The sequence below is a fragment of the Alligator mississippiensis genome, chromosome 3 (genome assembly GCF_030867095.1).
Source record: "Alligator mississippiensis isolate rAllMis1 chromosome 3, rAllMis1, whole genome shotgun sequence".
Classification (NCBI taxonomy): Eukaryota; Metazoa; Chordata; order Crocodylia; family Alligatoridae; genus Alligator; species Alligator mississippiensis.
The window spans coordinates 244460540-244481344 of NC_081826.1; the positions used below are offsets into that span (position 1 = coordinate 244460540).

The window sequence follows — 20805 nt, forward strand, 5'->3', positions numbered from 1 at the left end:
GTTCATTACACTAGTTCCCTGTGAAGCAGAGGATTGATTTTAAAATTCTAGTTCTGACCTGTAAGACCTTCAATGGTCCCATTCCTGCAAACCTATATAAGCTCTTTCTTCCACTTGTATGACAGGTATGAGTTTATTGTTCATCAGCTGCTATTAGCTCTAATGTTAGAAGACCAAAAGAACTTTACATTTTGCACACTACATAAATGGAATGCTTCCCAGTCTGTAGTCTTCTCACTCATGTTAAGATCTTCACATAGGAATGCCGCATCGGGAAAAAATAAAGCCAATACTGGCCTGTGGCTAATGTATTAATTTCTGATAGTTCTAATATCAACTTGTAAGTACTTCAGTATATCTTTACAACAATGCAAGTGGAAGCTTGTGGTGTAGTGAAAAGAAAACATCAAAACCACTTTTATTGTAAAAGAAACAACTACCAAAATAGATTTATTGCTAATATTCATTTTAGTATTTAGCACTTAAGGCAAGACGTAACATGATCTACCTTCGCTACTCAGCAAAAAGGTGCTTTCTGCTTAACAACTCGATTCTTCAAACAAAAAAGAAATGTTTTCATCTTCAGGAGAAGTAAATTTCAGCTTAACTTAATTGCACAAAAGGCCAGTAGCCATTGCAAAAGTGAGGATGGGCATGACTGATTTTCCTCATTTGGAGTCTTCAACCTGATGATCTGTCTTCTCATTTCAAAAGACAAGTTTTATGTATTATGTAGAACTTTATAAGTGTGTCATGTAGGAACTAATGGGTGAAAGGGTCTACTTTCGTATATGATTCAATATATTAAGTAATAATTCCAGGGGGGGTTTAACTAATTTACTAGATTTTTTTTCTCTGGAAGTAGATAAAATAGAAAATTATTATTATCTTACAATAGTATAGAGAAGGCCAGTGAAAGAGCTGGGCCCCATGGTGCTAGATGCTACACAGACATGCAAGAAAGATATATGAAGGAAAATGAACCCACAGGGTTTACAATCTCACAGTCTTAGTTTATGACAGGATGAAACAGGTAGATGAAACAGACAAATTGGTGGGGAAAACAGTAGGAGGAATACAAGGTAACAATAAAGCAAGCATTTTTTTTTGCATATAGGCTCAGCTTGCCACCTGCCTATGTAAAAATAAATATAAGTAACACTCTTTAAGCTCAAGCACATGTATTTTTTATTTAAGAATAATGGGAAGCTGTCTTTGTTTTACACTGTGGATTCACAGTGGTTCATTTTAATGGTTTGAAATGCAAACATTTCAAGCCTCTCCTCTGCAAAATCTGTGAATATATTTTTATAGTTTTAAAACTATTTTTATTTGATATTTTCTTGCATGTATTATTAGCTTTGAAATAAGATTCTTATGCCCTTCAACTGATAATGAAAACAGCCAACAAAATGAAGAGTTAAAAAAGACAAGACATGAAATAGGCCTTCTTCGTTATTCCCCTTAAGTAGAAATATGGGATTTAGGAGTACAGATTACTTTGCTATTCTACTACAAATAAAGGCCTTGATTGAGTAAATTGCTCCATGAAGAAAATAATTCCTTATTCAGAGGATGAGGTTCCACAAAAGTACCATGATCTGTTTGCACAGAAAGGCCTTTCTGAGTAACACTGAGTACATTGCTTAATCTGTACAATTTACTTATCTATAAAATGGGTATAATAATTGCTGCTTCTAGAACTTCTCTAATGGACATAAAAGATTCTTGAGAACTTCTTGAGAACTTTAAACAAAGAGTGCTATATATGCAAATATTTCTATTAATTATGATTCAGGCAGGTCAATAAATCAATGATATAACTATCGATTCTGTGTGAAAACTATTCTTTATTAATGACACTGCATACATATACATGTTGTTGTTTGTCCTTCGAATTCAAAGCTGACCATCTCTGGTTGGTTTGGTTTCTGTGAGCACAAGTGGTTGATCAGGCCAATTTGTGTTTTCAACTGTCTGTGCTACACTGAGCAAGAGATACCTCTTTGGGTTGCTTGATCAACAGTGGACGTGCTGCTGTTGTGAGATTTATGCTGTTTTGCACTTCTGCTCTGCCTCAGCAGTTCTCCTCAGCTCATAGACTGTAGCTCCAGTATGGATGAAGCTTTGCCAGGTGGAATGATCATAAACTAGATCTTGCCAAGACTTTGGGTCAATGTTGAATGTTTCAAGGCTGACTTGAGGGAGTCCTTGAAATGTTTCTTCTGGCCTCCCTGAGAGCACTTTCCCTCCTTTAGCTCACCAGAGATCTTCTTTGGCAGTCTCTCATCTGATATCCTGGTGACATGGCCTGCCCATCTCATCTGTGATTTCATCAACAGAGTGTAGATGCTTGGCATGCCTGAGTGTGCGAGAACCTCAGTGTCTGGGACTTTGCCTTGCCATCTTATCCTCATCAATTTCCTCAGACAGCCCATGTGAAAGTGGTTCAGCATTGTAGCATGGCATCTGTAGACCGTCCTGGTTTCCCACGTATATATCAGGATTAGCAATACAACGGCTTTGTAGACCTTCAGCTTTGTTTGTTGAATGATGCCTCTGAACTCCCACACGTTTGCATGCAGTATGCTGAAGGCCGCACTTGCTTTAACAATTCTGGTGTTGGTTTCATCATTGATGTGAGCTGCATGTGATAGATGACTGCCGAGATAGGCGAACTTGTCCACTGCCTGGAGGGTCTGGCCATTAACTGTGGCAGTAGGCTCTACATAAGGCTTTACTGGTGCAGGCTGATAACCTCTGTCTTCTTAGTGTTGATTGTGAGACCAAAATTGTCACAAGCTGAAGAGAAATGGTCCATACTTTGCTGCATGTAACTCAGATTGGCATTCAGACAACAGTTATCAGTTTACGCACACGCAGATATGTAAAGCTTACATAGAAATAAGTAACTAAGATGGAGCAAAGCAGAGGTGGAAGAAACTCTTTAGGTCAAGGAGTATCAAAAGTGAAATATTACCACACATGACAATTAATCTTGCTGTAAATACTACGTTTTTGTAACAAATGGAATTATAATGTAGATTTAAATATGAACAAGGGTAAATGGAAACTTTTTTCATTGGTTTATGCCTAAAAATCCAACAAAATTAACTTTTTGCAGATGGACATTAAATTATATAAGCAGGTATTTAATAACAACATAATAAAATCCTTGGCAGGCACTTCTGCATTTAGTCTGTGCACACATCTATTGCAAACAGTGGGATAGGAATGATAGTCCAGTGGTTATGGTATTGATCTAGGAGCTAGGAAACTGGGATCCCAGTCTCTATTCCATCATGGTACTTTTTTGTCTTTTGTCAAGTGAGTTGTCCTCTCTGTGCCTCTATTCCCACTCTGCGAAGCAGAGATAATAGTAGTCTTCCATCTCATCAGGTGCTCTGATACTATGGCAAGAAAAATGTATCACAGATAGACTGGAAATAATGTATGAGGTAATACTCTATACTAAACTCTTAAAAGTCATAGCTTGTGAAGTGTTGTCCATTGCCAATCACTTTTTCTTCTAGAAACAGGGCATGTGAGGCTTTTTCTGGTTGTTCTGAAAGACCTGTACAATCTCACTTTTTTTTTTACTTTTTGTCTTATGCCAGACCAATGCATAAACATAAAACCTCACTCTCAGCATTTTATAACTCTCATACCCTAATGTATCATCCTGCAATTTGCTTCAATATTTTATCATACTGTAGGATGATATTATTTTCAGTGGTGGCATTTCAGTGTTAGCTGTAACTTTTCTAGTTCCGCCCTCCATCAGTCATCCAGCCTAAGGAGTATAGACTGGTTTGTCACTGAATGCTTTTCTCTAACTTTATATTCCAGCACCTTGCCTAATTTTAACCTTATACAATGGCCTTTTCCAAACATTAGCTGCTATCCATATGAATTTCCATTTCTTTCCCGATTTCCAGAATCTTGCTCATTTCTCCTTGGAAGATTTTTGGGGCAAGTATAACAGTATACGGGAGGCAAGAGAAACTGTATCTTCCAAAAATGCTGTCAGCTTGAGTTTACCAAGGTGGAATAGAATTTGCCAAAATCCATCAACTGCTTCTAGTAATATTGATATGCCAGTTAATGCGATTTTTTATCTTCCATGGCAATTAACGGAGGCAACAATATTGTTACTAGAAGAAATGTTTCTCCTATTTTTCCCTTCTCCTTGTCTGTGTTTAAACTAACATTAAAAGTGTATTCCACTGCCCAGTTACAAGGTAGTTGCTTGCTAATGATAGTTATGGTTTTTTACCACAGTATAGACTAGACCAAAATGTATTGTTTCCTTTGAGGCCTAGTGTTAGGTGGAACAGCCCCCAGTGTATTCAATAGTCCACATGACATACATTGCATGGTTTGATTCACAGGTACAAAAACAGAGAGTATCTTTGACACATTTTGTTAATAGTCACCAAAACTGAAACTAATTTAAATGTGCCTTATAAAATATTGGGATGATGTTTCATAGCCTGCTTAAAGGAGAACAGGGCAGACTGCAATGAAAAGGTGCTCAGCCCAGCCCAGGGGCTATCAGTCCTATTCCTTCCCAAACATGATCTGAATAAGACAGCTGATTATATAGTTAATCAACAAAATTGTGTGATCCTGGATGCCTGTCACAAAATAGGCACAACTGTCTGCTTTATACCTAAAGGTGTTGTCTATACTACATGTACAAGCATGTTACTAGCCTAGTTGGCACAAGTTGCATCCTAGATTGTTATACAAGGTTTAATTTACTCCGTGTAGAGCAGGACAAAGCTTTTTGGTGCAGAAAGAAAGAGGAAGTGATTACCATAAAAGTTTAAAAATGTGGGGCTGAAAAATGAGGGCAGAAAGAAGGGGAAAAGATGGGAAAATAAATCTGTCACCACAGAAAACTCAGGTAACTATTTTGTAATATTAGAGCCAGAGCCTGTAAACTTAAGAACATATTAATGTTTAAAGTGGAAAGTAGGAATGTATGATTTCAAATACAGGATTAGATCAGCGACGTGTCTAATCTGGCATCCGATTTCCAACAGTGATGGACATTAGATGCCTAAAAAATATGCAAGGTACCTGAATGTAAAGTTAGTTACTTTCTAGTGCCCATCATGAGGGACTGGCCTACTTTAATATATTTCTTAAAATTTCCAGTGGTCCAGGTTCTAGAGTAACAGGACTAGTGTGATACTGGTGTTTTCATCAGTCTTTTAGTGCAGCATAGCAGTGTCCTTGAGCTCACTCAGAAAACCCACCCTTACCCAGTCCCTCATAAAGATCCACTTCTGCCTGATTCTTAAGAGCAAATCTAACCTGCATGCTCACAATGAATCTAACATGCATCTGTATGCACACTGTTGTTCTGTACTTTTTAATCACCATTAGATAATTCAGAAGGTATAAATCGTTATTCTTCAGAGTAGGGGTTGGCAACATAAAGCCTATGGAGCCAGAAGGCTTTGCCTATGCCTATGCTAGGGAGAAGCAGCAGCGATGAGGATGCAGCTTCCAGCTGCCTGGCCTGGAAGTAGCTCCCACAGGCTGGAAGCTGCACCTACACTGCAGCTGGGGAGCTGGGGAAGTGGCAGTGGTGTGGGTACAATTCCCAGCTGCTAGGCCTTTGCACAGGCACACCTCATGTCAAACCAGAGCTAGGTTGTTCCAGCCAGTGGCTTGTTAAAGGTTGTCAGCTGCTGCTTTATAGCATAAGTCACGCTTTATTTAACGTAGTGGATATTTCATGATCAGTGTATGTTGAATACTATAATGCTCTGACTAGCTGTGAAATCTTGTGGTAGAATGTTCCACAGGTTAATTATGAGTTGTATAAAAATTTATCTTCATAGTTTTCAATTGGATGCTTTGAAATATAATCAGAGATCTTCTTGATCCTGCCTTCCAAGTGAGATCCTCACTGTTAGTTAGATCTTTTTCTTACTTGACCTGTGGTCTTACTTCTTACCCGTTTCTACTACTACTTGACTTAAAAGATAATGATTTTAGACTATTGTTACAACTGCTAAATTTGTCTGTGCTGTAAGTTATCATTTTGTCAGCCACAAAAATATTTAAATCAGCACTAACAAATTTGTAGGCCAAAACTTATTTCTGACTGACATAAGATAGTCAGACTTTTTCAAATTATTTTATCTTAGCACCTAGCCCTGTAATTTACAGTATTTCTTACATCCAAATGGAGTCCCAATGATGCCTCTTATTTTTATAATACTGACTTGTGGGTTTCTTACTTGCTTCCAGTATTTCAAATTGTTCTAGTTTATGCACCTCTACAACAGCTCTTAGGGTATTACTGTATTCTCTCTGTGTGTGATGAGGTTTGTGCCCTGGGATTCTTTGAAAGGCAAGTTAAGTCATTATACTAACAAGTGTCCTTCCCCCTGACCCTCTTTAAAAATATCACAGGTGTAGAACATGGGTCTGGTACGTGAAGCCATTTTGCCAGGCCTGCTACAGCCAGCCCAGGCTCTGGGCAGGCCCCTGCTACTGGCTAGAGCCCAGGCTATGTTCAGCAGGCAGCCACCAGCATGCGTGGAGCCCTGGCCTGGCTCGTTGCCAGCAGTGGATGCATGTGTGCCTCAGAGCAGATGGTGGGGAAGGGGCCAGGTCCCTCACAGGTCCCCCAGCACCTGTCCCTGACATGCTAACCTCTTGCATGTTGTGGTTGCGGGGTTTTTGAACACCCTGCCCACCCTGGCGCATAACTTCATTCCTGGGTCTCAGCTTCAAGCATGGGAGCCCTCTGCAACAGCCCACTCAGAATCACAACGACAAGAAAAATATTTTTTTGTCATCCATTGCATTGGTGCATCATCCCCTGCCTGCCTTCCCCTCAGGGACTGGCGCTGGCAAGTGCTCTTGAGAAAGCAGCTGGGACCCTGGCACGAGAGCCAGGTGACCCACTGGCTCAGTGACCACATGGGCTACAAAACAAGTGCGAGGCGGGTAGGACTCGTGGAAGGGGGGGGGTGGCTTGCGGGCCCCATCACTCGAATGGGTCTATGTCCTCCCGCGTGCAAGACATGGACACGCATGTGCGTGGACACGGGGGGACTGGCATGGCGGGGCCAGATGAAGTGCCGCCCCGCGCGCAAGAGGAGGCGACACATCTGGGCTCACCCCGGCGCGGGCAGCGGGCGCCTGCGGGCACGGGGTAGCCCCTGCGGCGCTGGCGGTCCCCGCCCGGCAGTCACCAGTCGCTGACTGCCTCCCCTCCCCCGCCCCCCGATCAACGCGCACCTCGGGGGAGGGGGAGAAGAGCCGGGGTCTGCCCCCGCGGGGTGCGCGCTGCCCGGGTGCCCATGCTGGTCCCCTCCCCCGCCCGGAGTAGCGGGAGGCCCCAGCTCCCAAGCGGCGGCTGCGGCCGGTGGAAAGGCGAGATCTCGCGGCACTGCAACCCAGCCCTCACAGCACTTCCGGGTTGCGATGCTCTCACAAGATGGCCGCTGCAGGGGGGCGGGGCGGGAGGCGCATGCGCCGCAGGGGCCGGCGGGAGTCAGGGCGGAGCATGCGCAGAAGCGGCGCCCGAGTGTCTGTGGTGTTGTACCTGCCCTTAGTGAAAGGGAGCCGCGACCCCTGCGGCCTCTTCTGCGTGTGCCCATTCCGCCCCCCCCGAGTGTTGTCACCTGCCCGCGGCGCTCCGCATTTTCCTCGCTCGGTACAGGCGGGTGGGGGAGGGGAGCTGCTGACTCCCGCGGGGCCGGGCTCGCGTGACCTCACACGTCACGTGAGCCAGGTCCCACCGCTGCCTCGAGGGCTGCGCGGCGCGGGACTGCCCCGGCCGCGCCTGATGGGGCGAGTTGGGGACAGCGCCTGTTTTTACTTGTCTCCAGCTCGGCACCTTGCCCCCGGTGTCTCGCCCGCCTCCCGGGACCCGCCGGGCTCGGCGGCTGCGGGCCGGGGCGGGAACGGGGCGCAGCGCCCGGTGCAGGCAGTCGGCGGTGCAGCCCCGGGGGGCCTTCGGCAGGCGGGGTCCTGGCGTGACCTCTGCGGGGCGAGGGGGCGGGAGCCGGTGTGCGCCGGGCCCAGCGCTCCGGGCTCGCAGCGTTGAGGCCGCCGGGGCCGCGTGCGCGGGCAGCCGGGCACCATGGTGAGCGGGGCCGGGCGGGCGGGCGAGGGGCTGCAATGCAATGCAGCGACCGCCTCGCTCTGGCCCCCCTCGGGCAGAGCCGGCTCGTGGGGCTGCGCCTGGGGGCGGGGTATTGTCGCTCCCTGCGGCCGGGCCGGGCGCTGCTCTCCTGCCGTGGCGGCTGCCTGCATCTTCCCGGGGGCCGTTTGATTTGGCCGCAGGGAAGCGTGGAGGAGCGGAGCGGCCCGTGTTCCCCCGAGGCTTTCCCCCGCGAGGAGCCGCCCTGGGCAGACTAGTCCGGAGTTCGTGCCAGGCTGGGAACCAGCTTCGCTCCTGCAGTTCCGCCGTCCCCCATCTCAGGCGTTGGCTGGGCCCTGGCTGCGTTTGCCTGAGCACTGCCAAGATTTTGGGCAGCAGTGTTGCTGGTGTGAGCAAGGCCTTGGGAAGCTGTGGCATAGGCAGCCCCTTGGCCTGTGTGAGAGCGCCGGCTACATTGGGTTAGTCACATATTTTAACATGGCTGTCAAATATCTTATGAGGCTGCCTTCAATTGGTGGTGGTAGAAGGCAGAAGGGGGGCCCCAGCTGTTGGGATGGCTGCTCCAGGACATCATTGGTTGTAGTTTGTCAGTAGCTGAGCACAGGTGGGGTTTATGCCAGCATTGCCTTATTTGATCAGCTAAACTTTGCCACTTGAGGCTGGGTTTATATTCAGGCCTGGTCTATGTAGACAATGTACAGACCTAATTACGGTAGCATAAGAGTGATGTTGAAGCTATGGTGGCCCAGAAATTGTATGAGAGGCAAGGATTTCTTAGGGTGATGCCTTTTATTGGGCCAACTGTGTGGTTGGGATAAATTTAGACAAGCTTTCAAATGCAAAGCATTCTTCACTTCATTTGAAAGCTTGTCTGATTGTATCCAAACTATACAGCTGGGCGAGGATATCACCTTAAGAAATCTCCTCTCTCACAAATTGTCTCTCTGGATAAATTAGGTTTTTTTTTCCCCCTTACATACTAATATTGATACACCTCTTGGTCTGCATACATTTACACTACTATGAAAGTGTCAAAGGTAGCCAGAGTAACTTACCTCTTTTCCCATATGGAGATAATCATTACTGATATAAACAGATGCATAGCTGTGTCCATGCTGGTGTAATTTAAGTGATACAGTTTCACATAGGCAAGCCCTCAGGGTTGCCCAAACTTAATAATAACAACAGTATATCTTCTTTACTTAAGCGAGGGCAACCCTGAGGGCAGAAAATTGCACCGTTTAACATATTAAAGCTTATATCTACTAGAAACCATTAAAAAAACAAACCAAAAACTTCATTCTGAAAATTAGGAGAAAAAGGTAAAAGGTTACATTGCATAACATGACTTGGATATAGTGATATGTAGAAGACGGAGCAGGGTGGCATCTTATAGGTTAAATTGTGATGTAGGTGTTTGGAGTGTAATTAATATATTAACATTTTGACTCATTAGTTGTCAAGCCCTAATGTTGTCTTTTTCAAATGATACTAAAAGCTGAACTTGAACTTTTAACGTCTAATACACACTTAAAAACATTGTAAGTGCTAGTAAATCTTTTGCATACAAACGTTTTTGGTATTCTAATGAAGTTAGACTCCAAAGTCAGTAATTTTTACAAGGTATCTGTTAACTAGAAAACAAGTTAGTTGGAGACCAAAATATAAGAGGAGGAGAGTAATCTGTCAGCTAAGCCTTAAAGCAGTGGAAAAGGTTTGGTTTGTCCTTGTGGTACCTGTCAGAAGTGCAGGATGTTCTCTTCTGATGCTGATATGATTCAGTGTAGCTTATCAACAGCTGGCTGGCTAATGTCTGGCAGATTTGGAGAACTGTGAACCCCAGTGTCTTCTACAGCCACTGGGAGGAGGAACATGTTTCTGTCACTTTCTAGTGCCTCCGAGCTGTTTGCGGTGCCCATTCCTCTATTTTTGCATCCTTTCTCCTCTTCCAAATGCTTAGCTTTTTCAAGCGAGAGTAGAATATTTCCATCATGGTCATCAGTTTTGCTTATGTTAAAGTTCTGATATATCAACAAAGCAGTTTTGCTACCTTTATTCTTCTAGGGTGTGTTTACATAAAGAATTTGTACAGTTTGTCTAGCTGCAATACACTTGCAAGACTTACAGCATTAGCAGAGAGTAGGTTAGCTGCGTTTCTGCTTCCACCAACATGAAATTGTGCACTGCATTCCAGGGTTAGACAAGGCCAGAGTGTTGACACTTGTTTTAATAGCTGTCCTGAGAATAGCAAAAATTTCCCTATTCTTGTTGGGAAAGACTCTTTGTAATCACAAAAGTTAGAAATCTAGCTTTTTTAAATGCAAGAGTAAGTCCTTTGGGAACTGATCGCTTCCACAATACAGCAGGGAGGTTTTCTGCATTGATTTAGTATGGGTGAGTTGTTGCATCAAGTTTTGCCACACCTAATCCAGTATAACCTGATTCTCCCTCTCATAGCACCTTCTTAGTCCCCAGATTAGTTCTCTAGACTAGTTTTTCCTGTGATTTCATAGTGTACTGCAGTAAGTATTAGTATTCTATAAAATGGTCCTCCTGGTACTTGCTGTCAGTCACCACTGTGGTGATGTTTGTATAATAGGAAGGGTCCCAGTTCTGGCCATAGGTTACTATAGAACCTGCTTACTTGTCTGGAGCCAGTTTTTTTAAGTTTTCATTTTCCCAAATAGTTAGATTGTCTTTATGCTGAGAGGAGCTTGAATAAAATTAGAAGCAAAACTCATATCTTGCTTAACACAGGCAGCTAATTTGTAAACAGAATTGTGTAAATGCTTGAAAAATGTCATTTGCTTATGTAGTTGGATTGGAAAAGGATAAAAGTATTGGAAGTTTGACACAAGAGTCTGCAATAACCTTTTTTCCAAAAGGAAAGAGACTTTTACATGCAAACCTTGAAGGCAGTGGTGGTCCGTTAGCTACATATACTCTAGAGCACCATACAGCAATATACTGTGAAAGTGAGTTTGACAAGCCATGCACCCACACCTGGATTAATTGAAAGAAACTTAACAAATCATGTATGGTGCCTAGAGTCCCAGGAGTTGGAAATGAGGGAGAGCATGAGAGCACACTTGAGTGCTTCTTGCTTTGTGATAAATTAATCATTAAACATTTTACTAAGGTACCTAGCTGAGATGGAAGAAGACTCCATAATCCCTTTCTTCTGACATGCCTTCCACAGAACTCCTCTTCATTGCCTTTTGAAGGAGGAAATGGTGGACTCATTTTGAGCAGGTCCAAAGAGAGAGGCAACTTTCAGGTAGGAAGTGGGTGCAAGTATTTTCCAGTGTATAGGTGGGCCTCTTAGTGGTATGTGTGCGTGCAGCAGGATACGCTGAGCTGTTTTTATGTCCCTTGAGATCCTTTAATCTTACCATTCTTGCTTCGTGCTTCCTTTCTGTGTCTCTCTGTAGTAGGGACAGACAAATGACAAAAATGTGGTTATTAAACAAACAAAAATGTATGGAGCCTCATTGAGAGTGATGCTTCCTAAAACTAGCATTTATTAATGTTCTATATTTACAGAACTTATATTGCCAAATGAGCCTCTAAATACCATTTCCAGACATCCTTCTCAGGTATGTTATATGACTTCGACTGCAGATGTTTAGTCAAGTTACATTCTTCAGCATGACAAGTGTCCCCTTTTGCTAGAAGCCTCTCTGTCCATGAATAATTAGTGCAAATACTTGCTTCTTGCTTGAAAGTTTTTTTAACCTTATTTTAGCAGTTTTGCAAGTAGAGATGAAATAGATGATTCAGTTAAATTCCAGAGAAAACAGATAGACCCTTGTTTAAGCTGTACAAAGACTTACAGAAATGCAATTGCATTTCTGTAAGTGAAGTTGCTGTGGATTAGCCACTTCCTTAGTAATATAGATAAGTCTCTTCGGCATTCTGCAGCATCCCAAGAAACTACAGTTGACTAATTCTTAAACAAGGCCTAGTGTTCCAATTATGCTCATGCTTGATTTTAAGCATGAAACTTGTTCACTCCAGTGTATGGATAATTCCACTGACTTCAAGTTAAGCATGTACTTAACTGCAGAATCTGAGCCTTCATACCTTAATTATAACAACAGTGGGGGCTAGCATATATGTGATAGGAGTGGAGGGGGGAACGCTGCCTTGTTCTTACAGGTATTTGAAAATAACCTTGCACAAAGTCAAACTAGAAAGATTAAAAATAAAATTATGAACTGTGATTATCTTTACTTTGTGTACACTTAGATTTGGTTTTTTTCTCACTACTGCTTATTTAATCAAGTGACTCTAGAAATGTCCTTTAGAAAGGAGTTTTCTTAAGAGCATAAAGATCTTATCTACAGTATTTTAACACTACAGTATTTAATTTGTAAACTTAACACTGTTATGTTTGAAACACTTAACAGAGTCCTCACATCTTTATCTGAATTGCACATTCTTTCCTTTTGTTCATTTTAAAAAATGTTATCGAGATTAGCCCTGACAGGTGTTATAATTAGGGTATGAAGGTCAAAGCATCTAGAAAAGCACTAGTGTAAACCAGAGATGTGGGTTTTCCAGAAAATTTTTAATTGGAAAAATTTCTGGAAAACTTTCCAAATGCCCTAAATACAGCCTGATGTGATTTAGCATGTTTATTTGACTTGTATTTAGTAAACAAAACTAAAGTACCCCCCGTATTAATTTTATGTCCCAATAGCCACAAGTATTTGAACTGATTTGATTAGGAAAAAAATTAAATACAACCCACTTAATGTGGTTTAAATGTTATGGTCAAATTCAAGCTTTCTGTGAAAAGAAATTATTTTTACTGGAATACTTGTAAAAATGTAAAGACATTACACAATAGCATGTTACTTCCCTTGCATTGTTTGTTTAAATTAAAGAGAAAAAATGAAGGCACTGAAAACTGGTGACACGCTAATTTTAGCACACCCAAAGAACTGCGCATGATACGCTGTGGTTGTCTACTCATCTATTTCAGCAGAGTTTAACTCTCTTCCACTGAGATCATTGCGGCAGCTCCAGTTTCACTGTCACTATCTGTAGAATCACTTGCGCTACTTAGTCTGATTCTGAAATGGAACTAATAAGACACATCTGATTCTGAACTACTTGAACCACATTCTCTTTTGCTAAAGGATGACTTTACCAATGCGTCTATGGGCAAGGGTAACTTATCATCGCACTGCATCTTGTTCACTACTTGTGCTTCTGACTGATTCTCCAGAAGCAAGAGATTTTGAGAAATAGAAACAAGCTTAGCAGTGCATTCATTTGTTAGTCTGTTCCTCTTTTTTGTCTTGATTGAGCTGAAAGCCTTCCAAGTTCCATTCATAAGAAGCTGCTGTTGGTGGAATGCTTAGGATCCTTAGAGCAATCCTGGATAGTAGTCGGGTATTACAGTATCCCTTCCACCATGTGAGAGGAGACATAATATTCTTTGCTGCCCACCAAATGATGTCTTTGCTCCAAAGTTTTTCTTTTTTGCAGTACTTGGCAATGTCTGTCATCACAGCTATTCTGCCGATGTTGGGGACATTTTTAGCTACTTCCATAATTGTATCAAGAGCTGTAGATAATTAATCTTCTGATAAATGTTGTCCCCTGTGTTGAGGATCCAAAAGGTTTGCTGCCAGGTGAACTGGATGAGTGCAAAACTCAGATCTCTTAGTAAACATCTGTTTTATTTCTTTTTTTGATAGAGGTGAAAAAAACGAACTCAATTAGATTTTCATTCAGTTGTGTGAATATCTGGAATATTTGAAAGGCTTGGTGTATCTCCTTCAAGTTTCTTGGTAGCAACTGAAACTGGTAGTAGCAAATTGAATGGTCCTTGAACTTGAACCTAGAACGCCTTGTCAAGAATCTGCTTCCAAATATTCACGGGAGTAATCTGGGATACTGTGTCATCTATTGAAGCACACTGCAAACAGTTCTTTGTGTGCAACAAACTATGTAAATGCTTTGTAGCTAAGCCCCATCTAGCTTCTCCTGGCAGTAAAAGTGTACTTTCTTTCCCTTGCTTCTCTTTCTGTAATTTCTTCAAAGTCTGATTAGCAACATGATGATTGTTGAATACCTTCACTATTGCTTTGCAGTTTGCCAATATTGCCTTCATTGTATTCATACTTACTAAGTCCTTTGCTAGAAGATTCAACCCGTGAGCAAGACAGCCAAATACTATTAAATGAGGATACTTTGCCTTTAATATTTGCCATGCAGCTTTCATGTTACTTGCATTATCAGTTACAAGGGCTTGTACCCTGGAGGGACCTGCACTTTCAATCTCTTCATTTAGTAATTTGGCTATGCTTTCACCTGTATGAGGAGAAGACTTGATAGCTGTTGCTTTCAGGAATATTGGTTCATGTGTTGCTAACATAATAATGTTCAATAAAGGATTTCCTTTTATGTATTGATCTGACATCAGAGTCAGTGATTCTGTTTGACCAATCCTTTCTTTGCATAACCATTGTTTGAACTCGTCACATTCTCTCTTAGATAGAGTATGACAAAGCGATAACATGACAGTAACATATAATGGGCGAATTAGTTTGTAAAGTTCCTTCCGGTATTGATTTTCAGTTATGGAAAGGGTTGTACCACTTGCGAATATAGCTTGAGCTAATGTTTCATCTGCTTTTTCTTGATCTTCTTTTGACATTTTGTCCATAAGGCTTGATTAAAAAGCTTGACTGTTGACCAGCTATGCCTGGAAGATCGCATATCTGGTGACAGTGATCTTGAAAGTGAGGACCCTGTTGCTGCTTCCCCCAGATCTGGCAGCTCAACATCTTAATTTTCCATTTTTTGCAAATCTGCTATTACACTTGAGCCTACCAAATTACTGCAACAAAAGGGGGAAAAGATTTTTATTTTAGCCGATTCTAGTCTGGCCCCATCCATCAGAAAGAGAAACGGCAGGGAGGTTGTTTCCCCCTTCCCTGCCAGAAAGAACACTGCTGCTCAACTTGCTGCTCAGTTGCTCTGGGACTGCAGAGTCAAAGGGAAGTATAGTTTGGCCTCTTCTATCAGCCAGAGGACTAAGCTTGCTCTGTTAGGTTAAAATAGTTAACTATTTATCTATTATGTAAGTTATAAAAAAATATTGTAACGTCTAAGCCACTTTGGGTGCTTAGTGCAAGCAGAGAAGCAGGATGCAAATATTTTAAATAAATAAATAATCCAGAGTTACATTAATAACTTTTAAAATTATAATGTTTTAAAACAATTTAGATGCTAGTCTATACTGTATGTTGTTTAACTTACTGATTTGTTTACTTACTTACTTGTTGAGAAGTAGACTTTTCTCAGATGGAGTTCCACCACTTCGTTGTATTAGCTTTCTGTATATGGCTTGTACTCTTTCAGAACAGCTTCTACATGTTATTAAATGTTTCTTCATTCTTGTTGCGTTGTTAGCATACTCCTCCTCGCAATATTGACATCTACCAACTTTATTCCTTTCTTCAGTGGCTTGAACTTCACTATAATGATGCCACACACTAGTTTTTTTTTTTTCCTGATTAGACATTATTATGACTACTTCAAATCAAAAGTACTAAAAACCTAACGGATCTTATGCAAACACTTCCAACTTTCATAACTCAAAAGAAATGAGACACACTGCTCTTTGTTTGCTGAACTGAAAGTGAAACAAAAATTAATCTTAGTTTTGGTTTTGCTTTCAATTCCAGTCTGAGATGAAATAAGAACTTAAGCTTTGGTTTTGATTTGACCTTCGCAGCCCATTAGGTGAATTCATAACTTGATTTTTGGTTTGGATTATTATGCGAGTGTATTTACCCTCCTATTTACAAATCAATAAAACATATATGCACTCACATACTTCCTAGGGATAATCACCTGAAAAACATTAATTACAACTTTGAAACTGTCAAGCTTGCCTAATATTATATTGTCATCCATTCATTGTAACTAATGAATTTTATGAAACAATTTTTAGAAATATAAAATTTCCCATGGAAAAATAAAATGCTGGAAAATTTTCCGCCCCACATCTCTGGTGTAAACTATGCTTAGACTGCCATGTGTGCAGCTGTGTTGGATGCCCATACCTTGCCTGTTGCACAGCGTAGCATAGGTGATGGTACTTGCACTGGAAAACATGAAAGGGACTGTTAAAGTTAGCCATAACCTGGACAAGCAAAAGATGCTTGATATTTTTGGTGTATGGCTTGTCCTGCGCTTGATTTATTGAGCAAATTGGTGCAGCACTAATTAACACTGTAAACTTTCCCACTCTGCCCTTCCCTGATGCCCTTAAGCCACTAATTTTAAAGGATGATTTTTGAGAGAGAGAATAATCAGTTCTTTTCACTACTTGGTTACTCTGTTGAAACTCAGTTGTGGTGATTGTTGTGTGATTTGGGTTTTGTCTGCTGGAGCCTGACTCGCACCAACTCGCTTTACATACACATAGTCTAGTCAAAAGACAGTCTTCTGTTTGATTTGTACCAGTGACCTGTAGGTCAAAGGTTCTTTAGCTAAGGAAATCTGGTGCTTATTTGTCTTTATGTTACTTATACATTTATTGGGGAAGACCAGTTCAAATTTAGTGGAATAAATTCTGAATAATTACATAACTTGACTGTTTAGCTATTGACTGGCCTGTGTCTAAAACAGACTGAAACTATAAATGCTAGAGAATGCCTAGCTTGCACATTGGGCTTAACAGAAAAAACCTAGAGGTTTTGTACCATGTCTCGTTTCCTTTATATAAGAGTCGGAGAGAGTATTTTTCCCTCCTCTCTCCTTCTTCCTTTTTATCAGAAATTCAGATCTTTTGTTTGTCTTGAAAAACTGTGGGGGGAATTTTTTGGGAAACAAGCTGTCTAGGCTTGTAGAATTGTGTTCATTTAGTCATAAACTTAGTGTTTTTGTGTAGTGGTTTTTGCTGTTAAGATCAAAAGTGGTTTCAAGTAATAACCCTTCATTCAAATCCTGGAAATTGCCTAGTAGGATGCAGTGCTTGCGATTGCAAGCTTCTGGTTAGTTAAAGGTTATGTTAGTAGTGCCTACCAAGTTTGCACCCCGGCTTGTACCACCACAGAGTTGCTAATTCAGGTGTGGTGTTTCTCTCACTGTTGAGGGATGGTATAATGGAATTGTCAAGCTCTACTTTGTAGACTGGTTTGCTTAACTGTGTTATACCTTTATTGTGGTCTGAGCATCTCCTAAAATTATTTTTCAGGATCTCTGAAGGTCTCTTGCATAGTTGTGAAGCATATTTGGAATTGTGTGTAGTAGTCAGAAGATTGTAGGTGTTTAGTCCCCTGGGAATTATGGTGTGTTTCTTGCATAGGCTTAGAAAATACAGTAAAATCTTTGTTATCCAGCACCCCCCGGGGTAAGAGTATTGACAGTTATGTAAAAGTTCTGAAATTTGAAAATGTAAAAATTCTGAAATTCTGCTTATCTGAAATAACCTGGCAGGGGTTTTCAGATAACGCAGATTAGGGTGGGGGATGGCGGCGGCCGCATGCAGAGCGGCGACAGGACAAGGTGGTGGATGGCAGTCGCCACATGTGACCTTCCCCCCTCCCCCTGTGTCCGGCAGGCCGGCCAGAAACTCCGATTAATAGAATTTCCGGTTACTTAAATGCCAGATAACAAAGATTTTACTGTATATGTCGCTGTTCAGTTTATCATCTTTCTTTTTCATGTTATGTGCATGTACAAAGATGTCTTTTTTTAACTTCTCTTTAGTTAGCAAGCACTCGTGCTTACGTTCTCATCTTTTGAGGTTTTTAGGCTTTTTTAATGTCATGGGACATATTACAGGCTGCTTACAAAATTTTTTTTTAAATACCCCAGAGCATTAATTTAAACTCCATGTGTTCCTGTGCTGAGCCCAGCACATGCCCAGAACAGGTATCATGTTAGTTGGACCTGGTTCACCCAATGTCTGTATAGATCAGATGCTTTAGTGGGGCTTTTTTGGCACTTTTTCAAAACTGATTCAATCATCTGTTAAGGTAAAAGTGCCAGAAAGCCCTGCTGAAGTGCCCGATCTATGCAGATGCTGCTTCTTCCAGTAAAGAGTGTTTTGTTTTATTTTCCACACCTGTCAGCAGCCACAATGATTTTCATATTTTGTTCAGATTGCCCCAAGCTTTGTGGAGTTCCTGATCTTTACAGGAGTAAGGGCCAGATTCTTGACTAGTCAAAGATAAAGCTTTGTCTCAGGCACTTCTGAATTTCACTACTGAAGCTGACAATTCTGTTGTTCTGAGGGCATGGCATTATTATGAGAACTCAATCGTGTATGGTGAGGCAGTCTTGAGGGCTATGGTTCACTATATATAGCCTATCCAAATCCAGTTTAGTAGAGGGCTTTGCATATAGCTAAGAGAACTTTTCATTTTACCTAAATATTCCACATATAGTCAATAATATTTGCAACACTGTGGAGGTGCGCTTTGTTCCAAATTTGCCTCTGCAAACTGACCAGTCACTTAGGCTGTCTTGTGTGCCTGTTCCTCATCTGTATAAGGAAGATGTTTACCTTTCTGTGGTATTGTTGAGGATGAGTCTTGTTAATGACTGATCTGTTCAGATAGCACATCGAGGGCCCTATGAGTGCATACAGAAGTCTGGTATCTATCTAAATGGCTGTTCTGGTTTCTGAGGAACTTGGAAAACAGTAGAGCTCTGAACTACATAAACATTTTTTTTGGAACTAGGTTATCTTAGCCTATGAAAAATTGTGGGGGCAGGAGGAGGGAAAGGAAGTTGTGTTGCTGTCAATGTCTTAAGCTTTACATTCTCAATGCAGTTTGAGGCATGTTGAAAAGGTAAAAATACTCTTGGCAGCTAATGGTTAATCTACACTTGGATTGTTAAAACTGGTAGATCTGAAGTGCTAGGAACAGCAGGGAAAACCTTATCAATTTTTCCTATTTTTAATTAGTTTTATGGGAATAAATCCTATAGGTTATGTGAGAAACTGCCCTAGTACAGTAATCTGAGATTGTATGGGATACCTACCTGGATTTTCTTCATGTGCATGAATACTTATATAATTAATACAGCATAGTGCAGAGGTAAACAAAATATGGCCCATGGGCTGAATCCAGCCCACCAAATGACTCTATCAGGCCCACAGCTACTCGTCTGAAGGAGGATTGTATACTGCCCATGGCTGCCCTGGCTTTTGGCAACTCTTACTCTCCCTTCCTCATGTTACAGCTGGCTGCAGCTCCAGTGGCTAGGCAGCCATTCCCATTCTAGCCTGACCTGTCCCCCCACCTTGCAGCCCTCCATAAATGCTCCAAGGCAGGGGGTGTTGAGCTCCTGGGCAGGCTTCTGCCTGTCCAGGCTGTCTGCATGCGGCTCCAACAGGGTGGCTGTCTGCAGACCAGACAGCTCGGTCTCCAGTGAGAACTGAAGCTCAGGTATGGTTCTCCCTGCTGGTGGGGGAAGGGATGCAGGGGGAAAAGTGCTTGGAACTGCGGGTTATCCAGGCTGGACTGGTGCCTAGTAGGGGTACAGGCACTGCTAATGTCGTGATGAGCTGTGCTACTAACCACTTTAGGCCGTGCCACGTGGGTGCAGCTGGAGTGGCTGGCGCATGGTTCCTGCCTGGCTCTGAGTCCCTGGTACATGGCTGGGTTGGGCAGGAACACACCAGCTGCTCCAGCAGCATTCATGTGGCCTAGAGTGGCACACAAGAACACAGCACAGCACCAGCCCAGCTGTGTGCTGTGGACTTGGTGCAGGGAGAAGAGAATACAACATGGCAGTGACTACAGCATGGCACTGACCTGACTGTACTTGGATAACCTGCAGCTTGCTGCACCCCTCTCCTGGCCCTGAGTCCCCAGCACACAGCCAGGCTGAGCTGGGCTGGTGCTGCACTGTTTTTGTGCACTGCTTTAGACTACATGGGTGTAATTTGCACAAGTCCTGCTTGACCCAGCCATACGCTGGGGACTCGGGTGTAGGTGTTGGGGGTTCAGGGAGAGCTCCTGTGTGTGTGCCTTCACGCACATTTTTGCCTTTACATGTACATGCGCGCGGCCCTTAACAGCTCAACAAAACTTAAGTGGTCCTCCAGCCCAAATAATTATCCACTCCTTGCATAGTAGATTTGGGCAAAGAAGATTTATATTGGCAAAATACTGTGCTTTAGTTGAGTTGCAATATGCACGTCTGATATGCTTGTTTAGAATTTTCTGCTCCATTGTAGTATACCCACATTTCTGTAAAGGGATAGGAATGTATGTTTATATAAAAATAAGTCTTCAAAGTTGCATCGGATTGTAATTGGAGATCACTGCTAAAATATGAATATTTCCCGATAATTAAGTCGGAAGCTTCCTTGAAGATAGGCTGAGATTAAGACAGAAAGCATATCTGTGCTGGCATTGGAAGCCATGATGGAACTAATAAAATGGTGCCAATTATTAAAAAGTCTTGGAAATTGTCTTCACTGCATATATCTATGTAACTATAAAGGTTTTCTTTCAATTTTGTTTTTGTGTACACATTTTTTCTCTGTCCAATCAGTAAAGCCCTAATCATACAAAACTTGAGAGAGACATCTGTGGATATTTAACATTCCATGGAAAGTGGAATGTGTCAATGTTTTATTGATTCATTGTAAAATAATTAACTCTTGTTGATATTTAAAGGTTTTGTCA

General features: G+C 42.0%; 1 protein-coding gene and 1 long non-coding RNA gene across 7 annotated transcripts in view; one reads left to right on the forward strand and one right to left on the reverse strand.

Annotated features, from left to right (window-relative positions):
- Window positions 1–1830: 1830 nt before the first annotated feature.
- Window positions 1831–7564, reverse strand: LOC109282149 (uncharacterized). The gene is made up of 2 exons (XR_009461096.1): window positions 7267–7564; window positions 1831–6782 (listed from the first exon to the last, which is right to left on the reverse strand). It is a non-coding gene; the product is annotated as an uncharacterized LOC109282149 (long non-coding RNA).
- Window positions 7565–8009: 445 nt separating this feature from the next.
- The window catches only part of TMEM161B (transmembrane protein 161B), a 106092-nt gene continuing 93296 nt past the window's right edge, over window positions 8010–20805 (forward strand). For 2 of the 6 annotated variants that reach the window (XM_019483148.2, XM_019483140.2), the window contains exons 1-2: window positions 8015–8116; window positions 11334–11411. In XM_019483148.2, the coding sequence (XP_019338693.1) occupies window positions 8114–8116; window positions 11334–11411 (81 nt within the window). In that variant the 5' untranslated portion in view covers window positions 8015–8113. Of the gene's footprint in view, window positions 8117–8289; window positions 8593–11333; window positions 11412–20805 lie in introns of those variants that run through there. The other 4 variants (XM_019483136.2, XM_019483130.2, XM_059725047.1 and 1 more) reach the window with 4 other exon arrangements.